This window comes from Centroberyx gerrardi, chromosome 12 (genome assembly GCF_048128805.1).
Source record: "Centroberyx gerrardi isolate f3 chromosome 12, fCenGer3.hap1.cur.20231027, whole genome shotgun sequence".
Taxonomy (NCBI): Eukaryota; Metazoa; Chordata; class Actinopteri; order Beryciformes; family Berycidae; genus Centroberyx; species Centroberyx gerrardi.
Window position 1 is genome coordinate 8451709 of NC_136008.1, and position 27656 is coordinate 8479364.

Below are 27656 nucleotides of genomic sequence, written 5' to 3' on the forward strand. Positions count from 1 at the left end.
GCCATTAAAACATGCATATGAACTGTTGTTGAACTTGCTGTCGCCCCCCAGAGGTAGAATGGTGGAACTGCACGGTAGATTTGCAAATGTCGGGCAGGTGGCAGTTCTCTCATTCATGAAATTAGTGGAGGGTAAACCCGTCTAAATTCATTTTACCCACCTTCTTATTTGTATATAGAATATATATGCAATATAGAGTAATATAGAATATAGTTTAGTCACCTTTCAAAGCTTTATAATGTAATTTATGGTATACATAATAGTAAGTAGTATCAAACTGATGCGTGGTGTAAGAGGATAGGGTCTTTAAAGAGAAAAAAAGTTTAAAGTTAAGTTAATGCTTATCTCAAAATTGATTTTTGTGTGGTTTGCCTTATGATAACCGGCTGGAAGTCATTGTTTACCCACCTATTTATTTCCCAATACATCACTGATAATATTCATAGTTTTCAGATAGCAAAGCAATTGACCCGCCGAGCGTCATGTCGCTGTCCTGTCAAAAGAAAACACACAGAATGCACACAAAAAAAATGCACATTATTTTATTTTTAATGCAAAAAAAGACGTTTAGTCCATCCTCATACTGCAAACATCTGCTCAACTGACACAGGAAGTAGTCACCGTTCTGCTACGTCACTTACTCCAATGCGGAAGAGGACGTCATCGTAAAAGCTGTGAGTTGGAAGGTTTGTGAAATGTGATAAAATAATAGCGATATTGTGCACAAATTACCGTGCAGTTCAATAATTTGAATGAATGACGCACTTGTCATTGTGTATAGGTGTTTGCCTGACGACGTAGGACTGGGTTTGCGCTTTTTTAGCAACATAGCAGTGAGTGTATTGCATATATGGTAAGCCTGCTACGGAGAAATCCACATGACTGCATGATACCAGTCAAAATCCAATATTTTTGAAGATGATGTGTGAATGGACTATTCGCATGATTTTCGCTTCGTTTTTGCAGATTGGTTGAAGTCACCTAGTCGCGTTTCTGTTCAGTACAGTTCGGTTTGTGAGGTTTGAGATTTGAAAAATGTCTTAAAATGCTATTCATCATTTTTTTTTTCAGACCGCTTAAAGCTTGAAGATGTCGTGGATAAGGGAAGGCGAATTAAACCTCATTGAGAAGATCTCAGCCAACATCCTGAAGGTAAGCCTAATATCATGCACCTCTCTGTTATGTAAAGTAGTAACGTGATACTCTACCAGTCTAAAGTCTGGACACACCTGACTGAATGCAATATGTTTTTCATTGTCCTGAAGCCATTTTGATGCCTATGTATGAATTTCTTTCCAAAGCCTTTGCCTTTCCATCAAGGCAAAGGGTGGCTACTTTAAAGAATCTAAAATATAAGATAGTTTTGATTTGTTTAACACTTTTTTGGTCACTGCATAATTCCATTTGTGTTATTACATAGTTTTGATGTCTTATTATTCTAAAATGTGGAAACCGGTAAAAATAAAGAAAATGCATGTGTCCAAACTTTTGACTGGTAGTGTATATTAACTAAAGCAAGCAGGTAACACTCTATTATTGCATAGCAGGATTGCTGCTTATTACTCAGTCAGTATGCCCCATTTCTGCCTTGGCTGGCACTGTGTCTCACAGGCAGGTCCGATGCCGAAGCATGTGGCCTTCATCATGGACGGAAACCGGCGCTTCGCCCGCAAGAGGAACGTGGAGCGGCAGGAAGGACACATGCAGGGCTTCAACAAGCTGGCAGAGGTGAGGCTGTCTTTTCGAAAGCAGACCATGAAGGCTATTAGGCCAAAATGGATTCATGTGACTAATATATTTGTGAACCTCCCCACCAGACGCTACGCTGGTGCCTGCACCTGAACATCCAGGAGGTTACAGTTTACGCCTTCAGCATTGAGAACTTCAAGCGGGCCAAAGATGAGGTGGATGGGCTAATGGAGCTGGCCAAGCAGAAATTTCTCAGGCTGCTAGGCGAACGGTGAGTGTCGAGTTGAGGGTTCTTTAAGAGATTTAAAGAAGCTGTTTTCCTTGCCGTTTGCATGTGGATGCAAGTCACATTTTCAACATCCTCTGTGATTCACAGCTTCCTTAAAATAAAGTGGAGAGGAACCAGACATTCCTGTAAAACACAAGAGAGTTTAGGAACAGTGTTATTATGCCTATGGGGCCGGTGTTTTAGTGCTACAACCTGCGCTAGAACCAAAACCAAAATAATCCTGAAGCCCCCCGCCATGAAACCTTACATTGTCTGTGATGTGGAGTAGAGAAAGCAGAACGTGCCTTCAGTGCTTTAGTGTTTAAAAAGTTTCAATCTTTGTAAAAACAGCATTGAGCTTCAGTTGGGTTTTCAGCAGGGTTAGCAAGCACTTTTCCCAAGCATCCGTTTAGTGCTGACAGCTAAGGTGTTTTGGTCTTTTAAGGCATGTAAAGCCCTTTGAGACATGCTTGTGATAAAGGGCTATATAAATAAACATGACTAGACTTGACTGGTGTAGGCGTGCTTGCTCCATATTACCATTATTGACCTCCAAAACGATGTAATGCTAACCACTGCATTGATTTAGTAAGATGTGGACTGAAGCCAGAGTGGCCAAGAGGAAGAGAAGCTGATTTATAGCCAAAAGGCTGCTGGTCCAATCCTTGGCAACAAGAGGATGGTTTCTTTGAGTTGTGAGAGGTGACTGGAGGGTGTTTGGTGTTTACTACAGTGTCCACCAACACTGACAAAGTGCCTTCAAGCAAGGCACCGTGCCCCAAACCGCTGCAGGGGCGCTGCACTCTGACCACTCTGAAGAAATTCCTGTGTGTAGGCAGTTTTGTGTGTATTTAGGACACAAAGCTTTAGACATGTTTCAACTGCCTTGTGTGAATTGTCAGTAATCTTCTCGTTCTCCCTGTTCTTCTTTGTGTTTTTTTTTGTTTTTCTCCTCCTCCTCCTCCTCCTAGGGACAATCTGGAGAAGCACGGCGTGTGTATCCGGGTGCTGGGTGACTTGACTATGCTGCCACTGGACCTGCAGCAGCTCATCGCCAAAGCTGTGGTGACGACCAGGGCTCACAAGAAGTACGCTTTTTATTCATTTGTGCTTCTGTGACTCATCATCAGGGACTCAACCTTCACCACCATATAACATGTTACCCATCTGACAAATGTACGCAATACACATAACATCTACAAATACAAATGAGTAAAGATTCTGTTCTGTTGTCGTACTGCAGATGTTTCCTGAATGTGTGCTTCGCCTACACCTCAAGACATGAAATCACCAATGCAGTCCGGGAAATGGCTTGGGGAGTGGAGCAGGGCCTGATCAAATCAAGGTGAAGATCAGATCGAGTTTACCCCTTCAGTATCCCAGTAATATATACATAATATGACATAACATATAAAAGAAAATGTTAGGCGCCGTTGCTCTAACTGTCAGCTTGTGTTTGTGTGGCGCTCAGTGACGTGTCGGAGGCGCTGCTGAGTGAGTGTCTGTACAGCAATAACTCTCCCAACCCTGACCTGCTCATCCGCACCTCTGGAGAGGTGCGCCTCAGTGACTTCCTCCTCTGGCAGGTGAGGATGGGACTGACTTCATATAAATTATCCTAGGAAAAATAATAGTGAGCAGAGATGAGATTTTAGAGGGGTTCTTTTTTCAGGATTTCAGGTCTTCTGGACTCACAACCCCTGTTAATTTCTAATGAAAGTTTGCTATTTTCTGTCTATTTTTCCTGCTTTTGTGTCTTCCTGATCACATCCTTAAATGAGGATAAGGAGGGTTTAACATCAGGTCTATAATGTAGCATTGCTTTAAATGTCAGTGTTAAAATGGTTCTTTTCTACAAGAAAACATGTTAATACCCCCCTTCAGTGATCTCACTAATAATTTGAAAACGATCAAATAAGATTTGCAGATTTGAATTTGCAAGCTTGGTTGAGTGGCTGGTTTTCATTGCAACCAGCAATGTTTCATACCTTTGAAACACTGTAGCTGTAACCATAGCAACTGCACTAGTATACATCTCAAACAAGTTATGTTGCTCAAACTATTCATCACAAAACAGAATCAGCTGCTGTACCGAACTCCTCCTGCTGCAAGCCTGAACTGAATTTTCAAGTCAAGTAATTGTATCATTAGCACTTGGAAATTTCAATAGATTTCAATTTATTTTCAATGGATTTCAATGATGAGGTCACAGAAATGGGCCTTTAAATGTTCGGAGCACCCCAGCAGCTCACTAGGCTTGACTCACACCACTGGATGTCAGGCTCACATCTCAATCTGAAAATGAAAACAAAAATAACATGAAATAAACATGGAATTAAACACTTGGAAATTTCTTGCATCACATATACATGATATTAGACCCTAAACTGGTCTTGGGAAAGGCAGGGAGGCAAGGGATTTTTCTTAGTTGCTGTTATTTCTGTAACAAAGCTACAGTACAGAACAGTGGTAAGAGAAAATGCAGAGCACAGCCAAAATACAAGGTCTATGACATATTAACCGGATGGACCGCATTATATATGATCTGAGCACTGGGAGTGTCAAATTCGCTAATCCTCTAAGACGTGTATTGATTTTATTTTGTCTTCCGTCCTGCAGACCTCCCACTCATGTCTAGTGTTCCAGTCCGTCCTGTGGCCCGAGTATTCGTTCTGGAACCTGTGTGAAGCCATTCTCCAGTATCAATTCAATTACAGATCCATTCAGGTAAGGCTGTATTTCCATTGTTGGGACACCATTTGTTTGCAAACCTGCATTGGAAGAGAATATTATCTACCAATGCAGATTCCCGTATTTGCAACAATAAACAAATATATTTTAAAAAGAACAAGGTAAATATCTTGGCAATAGTACTTAATGAAACAGTCATGTAGCCTACTGTCTGTCTTGCACTGTCTGTTGTCCATGTAACATGTTGAGTCAGTATGTGCTGTGACTCTTGAAGATGTCAACATCCATCTGCACCAGTGTCACCGACACAAATTACTGCACCTTTTTTGTACTTGGTGAGTAAAGTGATCCTGACTTGTGTATCTGATCGGCATTTGATCTGTGCGGCGTTTCAGAAAGCCAGAGATCTCCATCGAGATGATCAGGCCCTGCAGCAGCTAGAGGCGGACCGCACCTGTGTAGCAGAGCTCCTGCAGCATCATGGGAACGGAAAGCCCGCCGACGCCCAGAGAAGACAGGAGACGCTGCTGCACTACACCGCCCGCCGCGAGGAGCGAGTTCAGGACTTCCTAGACGCACTTAAGCACAAGAGAGACTCTTTCGTCACTGACTTGTCCAGCCAAGCCGTCCTGGCCTAGGGAGGCTCCAGAGAACAGACCCCATGTTGAAGTGGGGACAACCCCTCTGCTTTCCTCTTCCGAGAAGGGCTTCTGTGGAAAAGGGAAGAGCGAACAGGAACTGGAAACAGTTTCTTTTTGTATTACTGATTTATACAAAGACGAGAGGGTAATTTTACCCCTATGGGGCTATAGTATAATGGGGATATTTATGTTTGTTGATAAAAAAAAGTCTAAAAAAAGGAAATGTCTGGTCAAGATGTAGCTTAATAATTAATAAGTTGTGTAAATTTTGTGTCAAATGCATGCCATTGATTGGAAGATCAAGTTCTGTGAGCCAAGGGCCCTGTCTTTTGGATGTTTTCCAAAGCAGTTAGCCGGAGAAATATAAACCAGTATTTTGCATTCTTGTTGTGGCCCAAAGAAAGCAATCTAAGTGTCATTTGTTGAGTCTAATGTTGATGACATAAAAAACTATATCTTGACCAGCTTTCTTAGTCAGAATAAAGTTGTGATTAGCTGTATGTCAATGTTATTAAAAGATGTATGATTCACTTCTTTGTACTTTTGCCACGTGTCAAAGTTATTTCCATTTTTTATGGCTATCGTCAGTTATGCCAGTTCTCACCACCATCTGGCCAAATGGAGTTATTTGCATACTAACTTGTGCTGCAGCAAAATATTATTTTGCAACGTGTCATGCCTCTAGCGCATAACATCTCATGGGAAACCAACTTAGGAAAACGATAGTTGATTCCAATCCGAGGCGAAACCAGAACGGTTTCAGACCCAGAGAGCACAGACCCACAGGATTCAGTCATCAACTAATGTACATTACAGTATAGTGAATATACATTTTAAAATCAGGAATATGGTTGAATATGTTGATCTACTAGTTGTATCTTATTGAGTGCAAATAAAGCAAATTTGCAATAGTGACTAGTAACAATTGGATTAGTAACATGTAGTGATGTAGTGGCACATAAAGGTGGGTAAATTATGACCTCCAGTCATTGATCATTATAAGACAAAAGCCAATATGAACAAAGTTAATTCAAACTTTCAGAATGGCTTTTTTTTTTTTTTTTTTTCTTAAACCACCTTATCTTCATACAACTAACATCTGTTTGATACTACGAATTTACAAGGATTAGTCAGTCTAAAAAGCTGGACAAAATGAGTTTAGGTGGGTTTACCCTCCACAACAGTCCTGTTTACAACGAAGTGAACTAACTGAAAGTAAAAACAACTAAACTACCGGGCGCCTATTTTGAATTACTTGAACAACCCTAGGAATAAATGCGACTGCGCCGCCTTGCGACATCGATCAGTATTTTCCATGTTCACGGGACTGCCTCTTTAACAAATGGGTGGTGCCTGCAAGCATGTGACACATTTGCATCCAATGACAGACTTCGAAATACAAAACTGGTTCAAACCGGTTTCGTTCTTATATTTCAGTGTATAAACTATTAAAACATTCGGTTGTATTATACATTCGCCATTTTACGCACCAAACCTATACTGGTCCTCTATAACCTCTCGGGGAAAACGCGTATTTACGGTCACATTTTTCTACATTTTCTACCCACCTCCTGCCATCAAGATGCCCAAAAGAAAGGTAAGGATGTTTATTTCGACTAAATGTACATTTTTTGTGTTGTAACGGCTGAGGTTAACGTGAGGTTGAATTTGATATGATTTCTGCATCAGAAGAACGTCATCATCGTTACCTACTGGCATGGCGGCCAAACAGTGGAGACCTATTTTGTCATGTTTTCATGCATCTTCCCATGCATTGACACGTAAAAAGTGGATAAATTAGTAAACGTGCCGTTGTAACAAGAGATATATGACCGATTTATATTGCGAATTTAATTTCCTGCCAAACTGCAACCATTTCAGATCGCTGTTTGCGCTGTGCAAAAAAATATTGGCGCTATCTGGGGTTTCTCTTTGACAGCGCCTTTTGGGCTGTCGACCGCAGGAGAAATACCGCTTGGTTCAGTGCAACAACATTATTTTTCGAAACAGGTTTTTATTATTTTTTAACAAGGCGAATCGATACGGCTTGAGGATTAGGGTGTGTACTTCTGTCATGTAGGAGTCAAGATAAGTTCAAGCTCAACCTCTAAAGTTGTGGAGGGAGATGGGGGAGGGGAAGAGGGAAATGTTTTTGTTTTATTTTGGTATTCCCGCTTTCGACTATCAAGTTATTCACGCGTGTAGTTTTAAAATAGTTTACGTTTATTTTTTTTCCCGCCAGGTTTTAGTCACCCGAGGCAATTCCCTAAAGCACCTTGCTGTGTATCGATCAAAGCAAAACTAGAAACGCCATAACAGGGCGAAATGCTTCATAGGGTTGTAATAACAACGTTTAATAAGCTATCTTTTATTAGGATCACATGATTCTGCAGCAGTTAAAACAAGCATCGTTTACATTAAATATTTTACCCATTTAAGATTTATAAAATAGTCTGTGTGTAAAAAAAAAAAATATTATTATTATTTATTTAAAAATAAAAATAGTTTATTTGTGAAATCTTGACTTTCTTGTAATTGTGATTCGTCTGCAACCTCTGCAGGTTTGTGTCTGGTTGCATACACAGCCTATTGTGTGGAGGTACAGATTAGAAACCTGGTAATCTTATCTTCTTAACAGCTGTCTGTCGGCGCGCGCACTGATACAAAACAAAGAAAGTGTCAGCGCGCCAAGGCGGTGTCATGGTGACAGGACAGCCCAGATTTGAATTCAAATATGAGCGGGAAGTTGCCAGCCGCAAAAAAAACAACAAGCAGGAGTGTGCTCGCTTTTTTCTATCTTTCTGTAATTTTAACCCTTTTTATATCATAAATAATAATAACCTCTTCCCACTGAACGACAAAAAGCCTTTTATTTCTCCTTATTTGTGTTCCCTCCACTTTGCTCATACATGATGTGATCACACGAATATTGTCAGTGCCCACTCCTTTGTTTTTGTTTGCTTGTAATGTGGATGCTGTAGGAATTTAAAATTATTGTACTGTTGGACTCATTGTGTGTTGCTCTGGATGCATGCTGCTATTAATTTTCAAGATGTAATTTAACTTTTTTTTTTCTTCTGTTCTGTGTATTTTTAACAGGCTCCTGCTCTTGAAGAACCTGTCAAGGTTTGTATCCAATGTTTGTGAAAATCATATTTAGTTAGGATCATGTGTTGAAAAAATCAAGCAGATTGGTTACATCTGCAATTATAAATAATATTAATGAATGTCAATAAACACTATATTGTCTATAAATGGAGTCTATTAGATTTAATATTTTTAGTGAAGTCCCTCTCTTCCTTCTCCTCTCTCCATAGGCAAGCAGATGTTCCCCGCGGCTGGCAGCGGTAAGCTCCATTAGAAACAAATAGATTTCCTTAAACTTCATAAGAATTGCAGCTTTGTGACTTTTGTTACTACCCAAGCACTTGAGCTGTGTTTTCTTCCTCTGAGCAATAACATAAACCAGTTGTAATATGCAACAACGTCCACTAGGTCACGCTTATGTTTGTACACACATTTTGGCAACACTCATCACTGGAGTCATGTTTCATTCTACACTGCTAACTGTTAAATCATCAAAATATCGTTACCCACATTTCCTTGTCTGTGAAAAGCAGAAGTAACAAAGAAAACATTTCTGGTTTTGTGACTTCAGTGGAAAGCAGATTGAGGGATTATTTATATTTTTCAAAGTAACCCATGCACTTTTGTTGCGTAATGTCCCATGTGCTATCTCATCAAGCTATTGCCTAGACTTCAAATGACAGATGTATATTGTCACTGAAAAGTATTTTTAATAGTGCTTCTTTGTTGTTCTCTTGCAGAAACCTCAACCTCCAAAGCCGGTACCCAAGACCAAAAAAGCTGCACCAAAAGTATGAAACAGATTGATGTCACCAGTTAATTGTACCAGCATGCCTCTGTATTATGTGTCACATGTGAAACTGATTCTTGAGCTTTATCAATTCTTGGAAGGGAAATCAAGTTTGCCCTAGTTTGAGGGCAAAAGGGGAAAAAGCCTGTGAGAAACAATTTAGATGTTTTGCTATACTTAATTTAGCGTTTTTCTGAAGCATGTGACAAAATGAGTAATAGCTTGAAGGCCGGAGAGCTGTAATGTGTCAGTAATCATGTCTCATGTTATCTTGTAGAAGGCAGCCAAAGGAAAGAAGGCCAATCCAGCTGAAAATGGGGAAACCAAGGCTGAGGTTTGTTTCCCTTTGAAAAGATGCTCCCACTACAAATCTTTCACAAATATCATGTCGCTCTTTTTTTTAAGCACTTGTGTGCAGAAGAAAAGCATAAATCATTGGATAATACATTAATATCCATATGCGAATGAACAGGCAGTTTAGAAAATCTCCACTTTTATTAAAAAAAAATTTAATCACAGGATTCCCGTGGGACTTGAAAGTCCTTGGAAGTTTGTGGATTTGAGGAATAAGGCCATAAACGTTTTTGAAAATGAGTGCATACTTTTTTTTATTTCATGTTTTGTTTTATATTAAAGTATAGCACCCAAATTTATCATTCCTCTTCATCGTAGGATTCACAGGAAAACCCTGTGATGGAGATTTGTGTTGATACAGCAGCAGATTTAAAATGACGGGTTTCACCATGAGTTTTTTCGACTTGACGAGATCATGAATAATAAATGAGGCCTCTATGACATAATTCTCTATGATTATAATTCATAATTCTGATCAGCGTCATGTCTTACCCAAAAAATGCCGATTTTGAGCCCTTGAATTTCACCAAACAAGACTGTAAAAAGTCATTTAAGTCACATATTTTAATAAAAGTAAAAAAAAAAAAAAAAAAAGGAATCAACATAAGGAATCAAATGAAACAGCAAAAATCCAGGCATGATGAGATAATCGCACTAAAAGTCGTGTTGGAAGTGTAACAAGCCTTGCGAGTAACATAACACACTGCTTTCTCTTTATGTTTTTTTATTTATTTTCTTTACCTAGGCGCCAAAGGTTGAGGCCACTGGAGACGCCAAATGAATAACGGTTGAAGATGTGCTCATTCTGTGTACTTGGTGATTGTACAGTTTTAAATAAGTATTTTTTACCAAGTTTTATATTACAAATGTCATTTATAGTTTTGTTTTGGGCTTGCACTTGATGTAACGAAGCTGTTCCAAGGGGGTTCTCACATTCATATCCATTTTTATGCCATTTTGAAACGAATACCGTCCATATCCCGTAAACGTAGCATTTTTATCTTGTCTAATCCTGTTTTTTAACTGCTGAATAATACGGATATTTTCCTACGTTTTGGATTTTAAATCTGATTTTAAAACCCAAACATTATAAGGCAGCTAAAGTATGTTATTAAAAAAAGTCTAGGGAGAATATAAGCTTTGGTTTTTTCTCCTTATATTTTAATGTATAACTAATAATGAATTGCTTACCAAATGTTTTGAAACACTGTATATTGACATGAGATCTAGTCAATGAAAACACCACAGAAAAATATTCTGTAAGGAGAACTTGTTTTAGGTCAACAGTTAAATACATCCCAATAACATGTATGATGTGAACTTTGTCATCTGATGAAACGTTCTGTTCATTAAATTATGTTCTGTAACAGTGAAAGGAAGCTTTTCTGACCGAATTAAATGTTCTAAATGTTCTTGAATAAAATGTTCCAAAATGTTTATTAGTGGTATTTGTAAATCCGTATATCTTTGTATATGTAGTTTTTATACAAAGATGTGATAGTAAGGTGTTCAGAACGTGTGTATCGCTGTTGTCAGATGGAAAACTTCATCTCCAACACGTCAACTTTTAAGGAAACGAGAATACATTAACTGGCATTGTTTTATATTGATAACCATCCCCATTTCCCCACAGCGATCATTAAAGTTTATCTTATGCTTAATTATACAATAGGTTTTTAAAGGGACTCATAACCCATCGCGTTATTAAATTCACAATCCATTCAAGTATATGTAATCAGTGAATAAATGAAAATTCAAATTGGAGTAGTAAGATTTCCCCTGACAATATTGACAGCAATATTCAGCAGGTTCTATAGAGAGAAAATCTGTAAATCTAAGTTTTTCTTGTAGGTGACCCCCAAGTAAACATTGGGACAAGGACCCCAGAATGGATAGACATTGTTATGGTTTTCCTCAGTTGAGATGCTGCTGTGATACAATTTGATTTCACACACATTCAACCACATAACTAATCTAGTGGCAGCTGGCAAACAAACTTGAGGACACCTTGAACCCCTCTGATCCTTCTGCTCATAGACATGTTCGGGATTAATTCCCTGTACAATCTGTAGATTGTACAGGGAATTAATCCAATTAATGTGTCCAGATATGTACTGGACACAGCGTCTGTCAAGATGAAGTATCTATCACTCAGTCTCGAGGGGAAATTCTCATTATCAAGGGTGGGACAAACTAATAACATTTGTAATTGTAATTTTTTTGTGTGCTTTTTTGAGTATTTTTTTAAAGGCAGTAATTTTACTTAGTATGCTTTTTCCTGAAATATTGTACTGAACACGTTAAATCACATCCATTACAAAATAGGCTACAAATTTTGTAGGCTCTCCATCAGCATCAGAAACTGGACACTGGTAACATGTTCAATTGTGGAGTCATTCACAGTGAATGGTCAGTCTGTAAAGTTTTGCACTTTATTGTGTAATTTCTATTTTTTTTTTCCAATTAGAAGAACCTAGTTTGAACTCTGTCCTCTCATCCTTTTAGAATTGCATGGAAAATATCACATCTAACAAAGTTCTCTTTTCTAAAATGTAACTCAGTTTTGTTTGTGAAGTTAATGTTTTTTTTTAATTTATTTTGTTGAATACTGTCAAATGTAACAAAAAGCTGTGGCTGGCTCCAAAAATTGAATACAATGTGGTCATGAAAAATTGAAAAGGAGTCATGGAGAAGTCATGGAAAAAGGTGTGGAAACCCTGTGTGAATACATGATTTTATATGCTTGGAGCCTATGTAGATGCTGTGTGTTTATGAAATGAGGAAATATGGGTGCATTTTCTCATATTGGTCCAGATCAGGAATGGTCATCCGCATGTCATGGAGGGCCAGGAGTCTGCAGGTTTTCATTCCAACCAAACACTACAGCAGCTGATTTCACTGATTATCACTTTCACCCAGAGAGGAAGAAGTAATCAATGAAACCCTGTATTCACCCGAGGTTTCTCCCATTCCTTAATAAGGTTTTCTTGGGAGTTCTTCCTTGTCTTCACTGGCTCTAAGGTTGGCGGCGCTAGTTAGGCTAGACTAGGTCGGTTAGTTGGGGATTATTATGGTTTTCCAACATGCTGGACATCCTGGACTCTGATCACCATCCATTACATTGTTCATTTGTTCTCCTGCCATCAGGACGGTGATTCAGGCCTCAGTTGAAGTGCAACAGAACCAACAACTCTTATTCCAGCAGCCATTAATCTGCACAAGTAATGCCTACCATGCAGCCCTTTGCACATGTTTTTTATGACTATGTATTTGTATGTTGTTTGTATGTATGTATTTATGTATGTTGTCTTAAAGTTTTATGTGTTTGTCCTCAAACCAATTTTCCCTTTGGGGACAATAAATGAATTGAATTGAATGCTGTTTTTGTGCTTTGTCTTGTTTTGTTTCCTTGTGTTTTATTTCATTTGCATGCTGTAGCCTATTACAACTTTTTTGTGATTGATTGTTGATTAGTTAGATCTAGGTTGGCTCATTCTGTGTAAAGTCCTTTCAGACATGCTTACTTGACTTGACGGTAACCCTTTAAATTACAGGCCATTAATTATGCAATAATGACCGGAAATAACTAATATCCAAGTAAAATAGATGTAATAACTAGTTATAGCATTATGACTGGTAATATACAAGTAAAACAATTATACCGGTAATTATATTAGATAAGTGGCATGACCACACACTTCTGAAAACTTAGAAAGGTGCTGGAGACAAAGGACAAACTGGTTGAAAAAGGAAGAAACTCACTGTCTACACTGATTCATCTTCCACAGAGGGGAGAGACAGTCATTACAGAAAGTGACCACACCTGTGCAGAAACAATGTTTTCATTTGCTTACAAACGTAGCCTACTCCACACTAACTGTACACAAATAACAACAGAAAACAACAGAAACAGGCTTAGCCTGGTAAACATCAGCTTTATTTACTTGTATATTACTCAGTAATTACCAGTCATTCTAATGTTATTATCTAATTTACTTGGAAATTAGTTGTTTCCAGTCATTACTACGTAGTTAATGGCCTGTAATTTAAAAGGTTATCGACTTGACTGTAGTGTTTGGTTGAAGACCTGCAGACTCTTGGGCCTCTGTGGCACATGGATGTTTTTACGCCGCACCACCAGCAGAGGGCAGTGTCAGATCACAACAGACGAGTCCAACTGACGAGCACAGACTTGACAAAGATTATTTAGTACTTTCCCCCATCCAGTAGGTGTCCCAGTCTCCACTGGTTTCCACAGCATGTGAAACTCGGTCAAAAATGACGCGGATTGTTTTGAAGTGTAGAAAAGCATTACCCAGAATGGATGTGTGGTTATATGACTTATATTGTTGGTTTATGTTTAACAGCGCTCTCCAGGCTCTCCACAGCGTCCTGTAGCTCCAAGGACGATGCAGCAGCAAAGGTGGGCTCCCAATGTGGGTCAGAGTTGACAGGGGAGACCCTCCCAACCCCCCCTAAGCACCCCATCCCCCACCTCACCAGGGGAGCCTCCCCCACACCTCCACCCAAGCACTCACAAACCAGAGACCAGACCCCCCTCTAAGGAGATGATAATATCCCTGTCATCTTAAAATAGGGATTTATAGTATGTGGTATTATTTTTTATTTTTTTTATCTCCTGAGGGATCACTATAATATTCTTGTAGGACCTTGTAGTTCTACTGTGATAGTTATATGATGCAGTAATATAGTGGAGGACAATAAGGAACATGTGTCAGTAGCCTACATGAAGGGACAAGAGGGGGCATCAATAAGAAGGTGAAAGGTCATAGATTTTGGGTTGGCCTGTGTTGGGTGACCATATGGACAGGTTGCTCCTTTGGGATAATAGAAAATGGTGTTTGTCATACATTAAATCACCTTTTCCTTACAAAAAAAGAGCAACATAATAAAGCTGTAAGCTGTTGTTAGGGTTTTGGGTGAGAAATCGGGATCACTGGTCATCTGCAAACCTAGAGAAGAGTGAACCAAATAAAAATAACTAAAACAAACAAGCCCTGTAGATGAATCCAGCACCATTTTACTTGTCAGACAAACGACCCCTCCACCCTGCCCCCTTCCCCCTGCATCTGATCATCAATCAGCCTCTGCAGAGCCGGCCGGGGTGAACGGGTTTAAACACATTCCTCAGCTGGGAGAGAAAGGATGGCGTCCCCAAGACAAAAGCTGCACTTACTGTCATGTACCCTCAAGTCATTTGAGGGTAACTATAAGCGTAACAGGAGGGGGGGAAGCTGATACCAAGTGAGCATTTCGGGGGGGGGGGGGGGGGGGGGGGGTCAAGCAAAATCAGAGGCAGGAAAGTGGGGGTGATGCTTAGAAATAGGTGGTGTTGACACAAGGAGTGTGAAAGAGAGAGAGACGAATTCCAGTTGTCTAGAGGCCTTTGTGTAGATTAAATCCTCTATCAGTACCAAATGCATTGTAGCCTCACAACACTAGAAACACAGTTGGTCAATAAATGTCATTTGAAGACTGCAGGGACAAATACCCAAGATTACATTACCACATTAAATCGATTTTAAGATCAAGTTATCCAACACCATGAAGACATTAACTGGTGAATAAGGGAGACAAGTGAACAAAATGTGGTTAGGGGTACCAATACTGCATAAAACATGTGTTTGCACATGTAAAAATAACATTAATTCAAATTTTGGCCTCTTGAATTTTCTTAATATTCCGCCGTTGACAACATAGAGTGCTGTATATCTGCAAGTATAGCCAAAATACACTTATCCAGATCCAATAGCACTCCAAACTAGATTAAAATGCCTTTATTTTATTTGGGTATTCATTATGAAAACCCCATGGCATTCAGCTTCATCATTCTTCACCCTGATGAAAGCCATGGGGCTGAAACACATTGGGCACAGTTGTCATAATGAATAGCCAAATAGAATAAAGGCTTTTTAACCTATTTTGGAGAATGTCTTTGATCTCTTTCTTCCTCGTGACTATAGCCTCCTTTTTTTCCCATACAGCACTCAAAAATACTATCTTTAACATCAGAAACTAAGAAGCTTTCCAACCCATGTTTTCCAAACGATTTGCCCACTTAAAATATATTCTACATATTATCTACATGTCCAAATCCACTTTTTGTCCATTGTGCCCATATATCTCTGAGCTTTCTTGCAGCATGGGTACGGTCTCTCCATGCCCTGGTAAACATGGCTACTCCATGTGACATGTGACCAAAACTGACACACAGAAAGAAGACAAAATGTTCCAGCTGATAGAAACATACAAAGCACATGGACGAGCTCATTTTCCCTCACGTAGGGGTCCATGTGTTCCTCATGCTCACTGCCTGCCGTGTGTGCGCTCCGTGCCTCGGAGTGCCCCACCCCCTCCATAGTAAATGTATAGGACGGCCCGGCTTCCTATATAGACTTTTACTACGTGAACACCGTGTGCTTCCCCCTCATCACAGGCTCGAGTCCGTCCACTAACAGCTCCAAATCCAGCCCAGTTGCACCCAGGTAAGCAGAAAAAACTACTACTACTACTACTAGTTTTGCAGGAAAAAGTAACAAGTTGAAAGGAAGAACAAATCCACAACTGCTTTGCAACAGTTTGCGCTCGGCTGAGAAAGTGTCCTTTTGTCTCAGGATGGAGACGGGCGTGATTATGGGAGCAGTTCATGTTGGCTTCCTAACATTTTTCTTTCTTTCTTTCTTTTTAAAACTAGAATCAAGCAGATTTTGCGCTTTCGCAAAACTTGACGTCAACATTTTGTCGAGTAATCCGTCACTTCTTGAAACTGTTACAGAAGCAGTTTCTATTCATTCATCTGGTAGGCTATTGATTGGTGGTTGAGGAATTCAATCATTGCAATCATTTTAGGATTGCAAAAAGGTAGAAAAAGAAACTTTTGAAAGTGTTGCAAGTAGCTGTTTCGGCTCGGCTGTCGGCTCATTCTTTTCTCTGAAGTTACAGTTAACTGACAGTGCAAGCCAAACTAAAGCTGCATGTGAAATTAATGTCATTAAGTGATTAATCATAGTCATTGTTTGCTGAGTTTATCCAAATTGAGCAGTACACGAATGAGCTGATCTCTTTTACAGTCTATGGTTTGTCTTGGCATATGCACTTGACTGGGACCAGACTGAAACTATAATGATTTTACTGGAGATACTTTGACTTTATACTTCCTGAACAGAAGTGATCAGTGTGTAGAAATGACCCAGATGGCAGCAGAGGTGTTCTCCATTAACTACAGATTGCCAGTGGGGCTTTTCAGTCAGTTGGTAGAGTTGAAAGAAGAATACCATGATTAAAACTTGACTGACATATGTAAGAAATGCTCAAGTTTTTCTTTCTCATTTAAACTAGTTCATAATCTGTTTAGTTGGGATTTTCTTCCTGTGTCAACTGCATGGGCGAAGTCAGAAAAAACAACTTCTAATAGTTGTCCCTGTTAAAAATGTTGGAACTTGACATGTGTTTCTGTATCTTAAGTTGCATTACTGTTGTATATTATGTAATTCTACAGTATATGACCTATTAGTGCTTTTTCTAGCTTCTGTGAAATTGTGCGCATGTGGTGAAGTCATCTGTACATCTTGTACCCAACACAGACCTGGCAAGGAAACGCAACAAAGCGCGTACCATTGCCTTTGGGATATCTTCATAGTAGTACAGTTCGCTTTTGTCTTACAGTAGGCTACAATCTAATCTAATATAGATTGATATGGATCTAGATGTTTGTCTCCTTTTAAAGAAACATGACAGGGTCTCAAATGGCATTGAAAGCCAAGAAGGTTTAATTTCTTGCTCTTGTGCCCATACCATTTGGTCCACTGTAGTCATCTGGTTGTCACTGGTTGCATTTTCAGAGTCACACTTGCGTGTCACACTTTTCTTCCTTTGATTAGAGTTTCTCTGACATGTCAGCTCAGCAGGCGGCTGTTATCAGTAGGATGTCAAGAGTTCCTTTTGGTGCTAATGGGCACGCTTCTGGCCCAGCCATGTTAACTCACATGGCTTAATAATTCAGATAATGGCCCAAATTCAACTTTTTCTTTGTGCCGTTGAGTCGGCCATGTTAACTTCTTCACATCTACGGCTTAAAATGGAGGCCATCTCTCCTATTTCAGTGTCATGTACACCTTGAGTACAGGCGCCGCGAATGGAAAATATCATTCTATATAGTCTGCAACACTCAAACGCCACACCCCTTCAACTGCCACGGCTGCTTGACCCCGTAATACACACATTTCTCGGGAAAACTCACTGGAATGTGGTATTTTGGATGGTCAGTGTGACCTAAAGCCTTCTAGGTGGTCACCAGCTTTTTTTGTGACTTCTGACCATGAATACTTAATTGTAAACCTATGGGAATGGACAGACCACTGCTCCATAGTCGCCAGTCACAGCAAACTGCTCCCCTACATCTAAACACAGCACGTACAGTACATCCTGCTTGCATGATGAAGCCATGGCAACAGTCGTGTGCACATGCTATAGTCATGTGTGAGGAGGAGCAGGGTCTTGAGGATGCCCAGAGTGCGGCAGGATTGCACAACTCGACGGTCAATGGTGATGTAAGTCCTGAGCTCCGAAAGGAGATTTTTACCCCGGCTGTAGTTCTGCCACAGCAGCTGCTGATGCCTCTGTCTTTCACACTGCCATTGTCCACTATTGAGTGTTCGCTCACAGGAGATCCCCTAATCTGCTTGGGTGGATGGGGGGGGGGGGGGGGGCAGTAGAAAGTTAGGAGGCGGGGCAAAAAGAGGAAGAAAGGAGTGCCGATGGGATTTCATTGGCTATTAGCATCGGGACACTGTGTACCCAATATATTTTAACGAGCCCGGTGCAGAAGTGAGTCTAATGCTGATTGACATCCTGTGTTTTTTTTTTACCATCTCTGTGGGAGAGATGCAGTGAATTTATTCCAGCCAAACCCCCTGTGTCTGTTTTCACTGGCATTCCGTTCAGCCTCTCCTGATGTCAAAGCGAGGCTTAGCAAGGCATTTCCCCGGCTTTACACGATACAGTTTTCTCTCCGAATCGGAACTTGAAAAGGGCAGACAGAATTCCTGTGTCCTGAGAGAACTGCGTGCTCTCGGGGGACGAACTGTATTGGGGAAATCGAGAGCTGGTATGACACATTTAGTCGGTTTACTCCCACATGAAAATCAAAACCCTGGGATAAGACCTCCAGATTCTCCAGAAAGAAAACGTCAGTCCTTGACACTGAGCACAGATCATCATCATCATCATCGTGGCCCACATCAATTCCATTCATTGTGCATGTACACAGCTGGTATTTTGAAATGTGGCCACAATTGACACACGAATGGGAAACACCCTGTTGCCTCAGGTAAACCTGAATAGTTTACAGGTGATTCACCTGGGCCCAGGCTCAAGCATGCAGGCAATCAGAATTTTGCATTTATTTGCTCTTAAACTCCTACAAAGGCAGTGACTCAACGACCACTAAATCAGCTGCCATGAAGGATTTGCTACATTAAGAAATGTCCCTCTGCCCTGCCGCCAGGAAGGGATTTGAATTGACTAAAAAAGGTGATTTTTGAATAACAGTTAAGCTCATGTTGTATCTTTGGCATGATATGCTACAAGCGTTCGAGACCACATGAGCAAGTAGAAATTCTGTAGACTGATCATCATATTGGCCTGACCAGCTGCTTTTCAACATGGAACAATTTGCTACCTATACCCAGTTCATGAAAGCTTCTACATTTGCTGATCTAAACACGCAGTGCCAAGCAGGTCTTTCCCAGGAATAATCCTCGGGCGCACAGGTTGATGCGTCATGTTTTCAGCAGAAGTAAAGTAAATGGATGAAGAACTTGGTGTCAGTGATAGCCACCAAGGCTGTATAGGAAAAAGAAAAGAGCGGTACCTACAGAAACTCAAACTACAACAGAATATCCAAGGAAAATGACATCACAGGACACTTTACATATCACCAAAGATGTTGCCATTTAACAAAACCACCTCTGATTATCACATAGAGCAGCTTTTCTTTTTCCGCTCTGTGCTTCTATTAAAGCAGAAATGCCATTTAAAAATATTTGACAGATTACGTCTTCATTACTTGTCTAGTAAGTTTAAGATCTACTTGATCATTTCCCTGATCGGTTGACTGATGGAATGTTCTTCTTAAACTCCACGCCTGCTGTACACCGGCTGGGAGTCATATAATAAAGTTTTGATTTAATCTCATGTCAGTGGTGTTTTTAAAGACTTCAATGAGTTTACCTTGCTTTAAGGTTGTTTGACATGACAGAGATTAAAGAAGCCCTGGATAATGGGTTGTTGGTGTGGTTTTTGGATGCATGGTAACTTAAGTTTAACACTTTGAGCCAAATTCCTTGTAGTGTTTGGTCAAGGTGTGCCTCATACCTGCTGATGTGTGGCTTCACAGCAGACTTTGTTGTGGTTGATGCTGTACTTCTGTTAAAACTACTGTAAAAAACAACTCCCAAAATAATTTTGGCTCAATATATGCCATGCTAATCAAAACTCTGAAAACTGAATCCATGCAGAGAAACTGCAGCTATTTGTGTAGTGAAATGGAAAAGGATTATATAACACCAAAACAAGCCATCGAAGCGATGACACCCAAAACACACAACTGAAACACTAATTGCTAATGAGAGACGAGCTCATTGTCCCAAGCTGCTGTAGAGGAGGTTTGCGTGGTTCAGGATGGACAATCCTCATGTCTGTGACATTTAATTTCTGCTACTGTATGAGATTAAAGAGACATGCCAGGGCAGGGCAGTTATGTAATCCAACACTTTGACATACATGTTCCCTTATTGGAACGTTGAGCGTATTGACCCGTATTTTCCCTCTTATTCTTCTTTACCTTGTGTTGGCTCGATGAGCAAATTATATTCGACAGTTCACAAAGGGTTTTTGGTGTTGTGGAAGGAGGTGGTAGGGGCGTATTTGAGAGAGCGACCGACTGAGAGAATAATGCATTTCGACAGCAGTGTCTATGTGTATTTGAGAGTGGGTGTGTGTGTGTTGGCCAAGCCTGCAAATCTGGTTGGGCGAGAGTAGGGCTGTATAAAAGGGCGGAGCGCAGCGCAGAAGCTCTCAGTAGTTCACGTTCATCACTCTGTTGGGCATCTGTCAGGGTTTTTGGCTTGGTTGGGAAGTAGAGGGTCCTGCTGTTTTACCATCAGAAGGCCTTTGGAAGGTGAGGATCCTCAAGCTGTTGCTTTTCACATACAAGACCGACTTTTTACACAGGAGCAATTTTAAAACTTGGATTACATTTTTCCCTCTTTCACCTGAACAAAAGGGTCTAATTCCAACCAGGTTGGCAGATTAATCCTTCACATATGTCTTACCTTCCTCCACACTCCTCTCCCCACCATTCCCTCAATTTTGATCACAGATGCAATGTTTTCAGTGGTCAAATCCCGTCTTGGGAACTTGCATCTTGTAATGGCAAAGCCTCTTCCTCCCCATCTAGTCTTGATGGATGCCTTTTGAGATGAGCTGATATTAGCTTGCCTTTTCCCCATCCTTGCACCAGTCAGAGTATTTAAACAATTTGTACACTTAAGTGTTAAATGTTGGTTTCTGCCTGTTGGGCACTTTTGTTCTTATTTCATGGTTGGATGGTTAACGGTCCCTCTGGAGTTTTTCATTGGCAATATTTTTCATTAAGTGTTCAAAACTCTGTGATCTTGAGATTGAATGAAATTGTCATTTGCTGCACTGTGTTGGTTCATGACGCAGCATGAATAGAGGCACTGTTGCTCTTGTCCAGATCCAGTTCAGACATGATAATTTAATAAACGGGGTTATTCCGGGGCGTCAAGAGAGAAACCGTGCCAAGGAGGTCAGGTTTCAAAATGACTCCAGATGTGAAAGTTCTGATTCAGGCACTTATATGGACCGGTCCGTCTGCAAGGCGATCACATTGGACTTAACTAGTTTTGTTCGTGCCGTGGCTTCAGGCTAGAGGTGTTCCCTTCCTCATGCACGGATCAGATGGTTCGAGTTTATTTGCAAGCAAACGGCAGTGCTTTCTTCCTCTTTCTGACAAGTCTGTCTCTTGTATCCATCTCGAAGAACAGTTTTGAAAGTTTTTACGGGCAACAGCAAAGTTGGTTGTGTCTGGTGCTTCAGTTATTAAATTTGACTAACGCTTGACTCTGTCTTTCCCTCAAGACAGGACTTGAATACAAGTACTATTACAGTTTTTCAGGGCTTTTGGACGCGTCTTTCCTGAACCATAGTGTCGTTTTCTAGCTTATTTTCGTTTCAATCCTGACCACATCTTTTGATTAGTTTTCTATTTGACTGCTCGTGAAATGCTGAATTCATTCTCCCCCCTTCCTCTCTGCAGGTCTTGAGAGCTGCACCACCAGCAGTTCCCTCTGCTTCAACCCACCACAGACCACATCAGCAGACATGATCATCAGACTGGGCAGACTGACACCTGGATACTTCCGTCTCCTCCAGGTATGAACAGCTCGCCTATTGTTTACCATTCAGCGGAAACTCTGAATGAACGCTGAACTTATCAAATGGTCTTAATTTCCGTTTCAGTGGCTTCAGAGTTGCCTAGATGATGGTTGAGACATAAATATTTAATGTAATTGTTTCTGGTGGTGAAAATGACTGACAGATGGTTTATATTGGCACATTTTGTGTATCTCTCTCAGCCCACTGAGCCTTTTGTGGAAGTAGATGGATTTCCCATTTTACATGCACTACTTTTTACTGAATAAATGCTTCAGTCAATATGGGCATGACCAATTTTGTGGGAAATGAACTTTCTGATACACTAGCCACTGGTAGATTCCTATATTCTGCCAACCATTTAAAAAAAAAAAAAAAAAAAAAAATCAATGTTGAAGACTAAATATGATTACAAAAAACATAAGCCGCACATATTACAGGCTATAGTTAATGTATTTATTCATGTTGACAATAATGAAACACTTAAAGCAGATAATATTGACAATATGACAAAAAGTAGCTGCTTAAATTTTAAACTACCGAGTTCAGGAGAGCACAGAGAGCAGAACTGAACTGCTTTAAATATATTTTAAAATCTTGCCTTGCTCGTCATGTCGCCATGTTCTCATTGAAGTGGCGATCGCTTCTTTTCCTCTGGCCCCGATGTCTCCTCCTTCGCTTGCTGCAATGTTACATCTCTGATTATCTGTGTCTGGTGGCCTCTTAACTCCCAACAAAATGTCGCCTCATTCTGCTTCTAGTTTTGACAGTCTTATCTGGCCTCATGGTAGACGAGGGGATGAGGCGGCCATATTTAATGTTTTCCTTGATAACAAGATTTTTTTGAAACTACGGTGCTAATGGGTCTTCTAACTAGTGTTTTTTGGGGTTTTGTTTTGTTCGAATAAACTTTGTTCACTCGCCACAGTGGCTGGTGGCCGTAACAAACTTACCAGCCACTGCTCAAAATCAGTAGCGTTTGTTGGGTGTTATTTTCCCACCCTGGTTAGGAATGCCAGATCTGACGCATCACTTTTGAGACGGTTATGATTCATTTGACTTGGAATGTCTAAGAGAAGAAGAGCATTAAAGACCCATGGGATGAAAGACTGGAGTGATTTGAGATGAGTTTGGCTTACGTTAACATTATCTGAGCTTATGAAATGGGTCAAATTTTATAAGGCTTAAGGACAACCCTACCTATCAAGTTTTTCTTACTAGTTGTGAAAAGGACAAAATCAAGACCATTTTTTCTGTTAAATTTGCAGAGTTGCAATCTGTTCTATAGTTTGAATTATAATCTGTTCTATAATCTATGGGATCAGAACTGTTGGATTTACACACGTTGCATTGCACTTGTGTAATACCACATCCCTAATTAGGCTTTGACTGGCATCTCTGATCAGTTATTGTAAAAATGAGACTGATCCATAAATTCTACTAAAATTAACTTTTTCTGTAGCCTGCAAACTGTATTTTCTCTACCAACCTGTCTGTCAGTGTTGTCTCCGTTCTGCGCTTAGTTAGGCATTTACACTAGTTCTTATCAGAGCTGCTGTCAGCCGTGGGGCCCTACTGTTCTGTGACCCACAATCCGCTTTCATCACCAAACCAGTGATATAATTAGGGTTGACGCTAATCATGATATAACTTCCTCTCAATTTCTTTTGTTCCTACTTCTGCCATCATAATCCTTTGTGTCATTAGTGACCCGCCATATGCCGTGTCCACATTGTGCTACGTTTTTGTCCAGATATTACGTACTAATTTGAAAACAAAGGCTGTCCCCTCGTATAGCTTTCCGTTGACTCAAAAGCTTAACAGACCATGGAAAAGTGACTGGGTGTTGCGTAAGATTTCAGTTTTAGTTGCATGTAGGCAAAGACAAGATCTTACAGCAGGTAAAGCTGTTTGGCTTGAATTAACCAGGACTCTGCTTTAGCTCTTGCTTTCAAAATAGGGGGGGGGGGAACATTTTGGAGAGAGGGCAGCTGTTTCAGATGCCTGAGCATAAAATGGCGACATTCCTATCTCACTGGTCGGGCCCAGAGGGATCATGGAGGGCAAAGGAGGGGGCTAAGAGTGTTTTAGAGACCACAGAGGCTATCTGCTCTGTGCAGGCAGGCAGGCAGGCATCATACCTGCCCTTTGATACCGGTTGCATGTGAGGAGTTTGGCTCCTTCCCCTCTATTTTGTACAAAGAACATTGTGCTCCCGTTTTGCTTCTCCTCTAAATGTTTAATCGCTGTTCTTGCCAGAAGTTAGGGCACATGGCAGAGGCCTGCGGTTAAGTTCAGTTGCAGAAGTTGGGTTTTGAAACAACTTTTTCAGGAAGAAGAGGCATCCTGGCACGAAACTCTAACTGTTTGATTTGTTGTACGTTTGGGCTATCAGGCTTTAGCATCTTGGTTGACAAGACAGGCTCATTGTTTCCACTGTTTCATGACCTCTAACCTTTGTCCTGTTTGCTCTTATCTCCACAGAGACAAGTAGCCGGTGAGGTGCAGACGCAGCCACAAGACCGTGCGGTCAACCAGATAGCCATGATGCTGGCCATCATGGGCCTGAGCCTGTCCTACTACAGTGCCAAACAGATGACGGAGAAAGTCCAGGCCCGGCCAGGACCCTGAAGACACTTCCACCTTTCCAATCAGCTTTGAACTCTTTGAGAAAATGGATGAGCCGACGAGAAGTGAGCGAGGGAGCGGGAGCGGAGGCATGGAGATGTCATCCAGACCGGCACTTTTCTCACCTCACAGTCATAGTCACACTCAGTCACTGAATTTCCTGGGATCCTTCACTCACCATGCGCAGAGAGTTCAGGGCTGCTGCTAGGGTTATCTACTTATATTTTCTATTGTTGTCGGGACCTCGAGGAGGGTCATGGTGTCATGATCGGACTGGTTTGGGTGGGTGATCGAAACCAGCTGACTGTTCACGCTGGGACTGAGCTTTAGTCGTTGCCAAGGTACATGCTTGCAAGATGCCATCACTACTGTTCTGAGCTGTAAAAACAAAGGGAAAAGAACTCAGACTTCTTCTAAAGTAACTGTGAATTTTGCCAATGCTCAAAGCATGTCTATGTAGGGGTAAATGATATGAACAGTAATGCCTTGTGAAAGGGAAGGCTCTGTGCATTTGAGATGTACCTGGTAACGAAGTGAAGGCAGGCCCAGAACGCGGTCGATTGGGGGAGAAAGGTGAACTCGCCCCTTTAGGTTTTTTTTTGTAATATCTTGTTTTTTTTTTGGTTTTGTTTTTTTTTTTTTCAGTGGGAAAACCCTGCAGAGCCTTGTGAACAGATATGGAGCCGTATTCACAGACTAGGTCAATATTCATACATGTGAAATGTCAGTCACAATATTTGCACAATACTGAAAGTTTAGTAAATTGTTCAAATAGATCTGCAAAGGGACTTAATACTAATCACTACCTTTTTATGGTTTTCTTTTTCTTTGCTTTCACACCGTTTTACATTAATCGATGAAGTCTTGTTGATAAGATGTGTGGCTTCCCTGACAGGAGCCCTGGTTAAGAACCCTATCTGCAGTATCTACTATATGTTAATGCAAACATTTAACTTTGAACATTGCATGGGTGTGCAGATTTTTAATCTAAGCAAAATTCATGAAACTGTCTCGTTTTTAATGATAAATGAATGTATTACTTTGTTTTTGTAATGATTTAATAAAGCTGTGAATATTTTGAATGAGATGAAGTACATCTATAATTTAGTAATAACTTTAATGGAGTCTCGGAAACTAATGTAAACAACTCAGTTTTAGTACATATTGATACATTGATCCATGACTCAGTTTCTCTGCAAAGTGAAGCTATCACTATCGGTCCAGTTTGATCGCTCCTCTGTTGGCAGTGGAAGCTGATGTGGCAGAGCGACTTCCTGTATCGGAGGATCTGCGGTGTCCGCAGGAGCGTGCCGTCTGCACACAGCAGGAAGTGGTCAGGGTGCTGCACAGCCTCTGTCTTCCTGGAACTGGGGCATTGATTTGCCTCTGCCCACATATGCCCAAATTTAGAGTGAACTGGCAAAAATCTAATTGGGTCTGAATGCTTTTGTTCAGATGTCAAGATGGGTCGCCCATGCAAGAAAACATTAAGGCTAAGTGGTTCTGCCTGATGGCACTAGTCTGGTGTAGAATGAAGTCAAAGTCCAAGTGTGAGGAGGGCAGTGCTGGAAAAATCCAGTTAAGTACGTGAAGTTTCAGTCAGACCTGGGATATCTTGAAACCCCTCCTGTTTCTGTTCCTAGTTATCTTCTGTAGCTAGGCGGACTACAGAGTCTATATGGGCATGGGGGACAGTATAGGGACACAGAATGTGTGTTCAAAGGTTGGTTGGTTGGGAGGAAGGCTGACCACTGCTGATAGGACCAACCAGTTTTGATAAAGAAGCAGTTTTCAGGTCATTGCTGTTCCAGATGAAAGAACACTGACAACTCTTCCAAGGAACTAAGTTTTATGGTCAATGTCTCTTCTTGCACAGTCGTGTGAACAGGTTCACATATAGGTTTAATTCATCCTGTTTGCCCAATTCTATATTTTAGAAAGAAGATGATGATGGAATGAGATGTTGAGGTCCAAAAATCTGGAGGATATGAGGATGTTTGAACAGAGGGAACATTACTGCTTGCTTGTAAGTGACGTCTGAGGATGTTGACTAATAGACCGTATGGGTAGTTTTGAAATGTTTCATGTTGTATGTGAGGAGCTTGTTTTCCCATGGCACCCAAGATATTTTCAGCACCTTAAAGAAGATTAATAGATTTTGATTTTCTTGTGTCTTCTTGACATAAGACACATCAAAAACTTTTGGCAGAACTTGACTTGAGGTTGATCATCAGGAGATCACACTAGAATCGCTTTACTCAGACGGCAGAGTGGAGCATGTTTTCCTGCGTGTGTTCCCTTGCTCTGGTCGGGGCGTGGAGCGAGGAAAGTGCGCATGCTTGCTCCCTGGCAGACGTGATGTCCTGTGACAGGCCGAGACCTCGTTGGGCGCCACGTGCCCCTCTGCCCCTCGGCCCGAGCTCCGCCCCTTCCCCTCCCCCCCCCCCGCCGCTCCGCCTCGCACATCACTGGGCAAAAATATCACTTTGGCGTCTCGGTGATGCTAGCCTAGGACACGACCCTAAACGAGGCGCGCCCATTGGCCAGCCGGTGATGCGTCACTGAAATCGGCCCAGTTCTGAGCCACAGAGACAAAAGGATGGGGATCAGGTCGGCGGTGGGGAATGTGGATAGGAGGGTGAATTTTGGGAGGTGGGGGGGGGGGGGGGGGTTCCACTGCCTTCATATTTTTTTCATTTATCCATTAAAAGGAAGGGGGGGGAAGGGTTGCACTTCAGAGAGAGGTGGCCCTAACAGTCAAATCCAGAAGTTTTAAGGATGAGATGGCGTTTTAGATCGTTAAGCCCCGATTCGCCTCTTGCAAAAGTGATTATACAGGAATGGATGGAATTCAAATGTGCAGGTATATGCAGGTGTGAAGGAGAAAGATGTAAACGGCACCATGAAGATTATGAGTAAAGCTCATTCGCGGAAGACTGTCATCTTTAATTATCCAAAATCACTGAGTTCAAAAAAGCAATTAAGATGAATATGCCCCAACTTGTGTGTGCATAAGTCTTTGTACTGTATG

General features: G+C 41.0%; 1 protein-coding gene and 2 long non-coding RNA genes across 6 annotated transcripts; all 3 read left to right on the forward strand.

Moving 5' to 3' along the window:
- Positions 1-651: 651 nt before the first annotated feature.
- Positions 652-5805, forward strand: dhdds (dehydrodolichyl diphosphate synthase). Of its 3 annotated transcripts, XM_078287265.1 has the most exons (10): positions 656-674; positions 782-853; positions 1072-1152; positions 1612-1728; positions 1818-1960; positions 2929-3045; positions 3201-3302; positions 3429-3543; positions 4577-4684; positions 5044-5805. In XM_078287265.1, exons 3-10 carry the CDS (start codon positions 1090-1092, stop codon positions 5284-5286), a joined length of 1008 nt encoding a protein of 335 aa, XP_078143391.1. In that variant the 5' UTR covers positions 656-674; positions 782-853; positions 1072-1089; the 3' UTR covers positions 5287-5805. The 3 variants fall into 3 exon arrangements, with proteins under 3 accessions (XP_071782739.1, XP_071782740.1, XP_078143391.1); XM_071926638.2 differs by lacking the exon at positions 782-853 and having other exon boundaries at positions 652-686; XM_071926639.2 differs by lacking the exon at positions 782-853 and having other exon boundaries at positions 653-674.
- An 899-nt stretch (positions 5806-6704) lies between these two features.
- On the forward strand, positions 6705-10957 carry LOC139932751 (uncharacterized). The gene is made up of 6 exons (XR_011785563.2): positions 6705-6886; positions 8389-8415; positions 8607-8636; positions 9117-9167; positions 9444-9500; positions 10266-10957. It is a non-coding gene; the product is annotated as an uncharacterized LOC139932751 (long non-coding RNA).
- A 9671-nt stretch (positions 10958-20628) lies between these two features.
- On the forward strand, positions 20629-25710 carry LOC139932761 (uncharacterized). 2 transcript variants are annotated; one of them, XR_011785565.2, is made up of 3 exons: positions 20629-20720; positions 21882-21997; positions 24482-25710. It is a non-coding gene; the product is annotated as an uncharacterized LOC139932761 (long non-coding RNA). The 2 variants fall into 2 exon arrangements; XR_011785566.2 differs by having other exon boundaries at positions 20635-20842.
- Positions 25711-27656: the final 1946 nt, after the last annotated feature.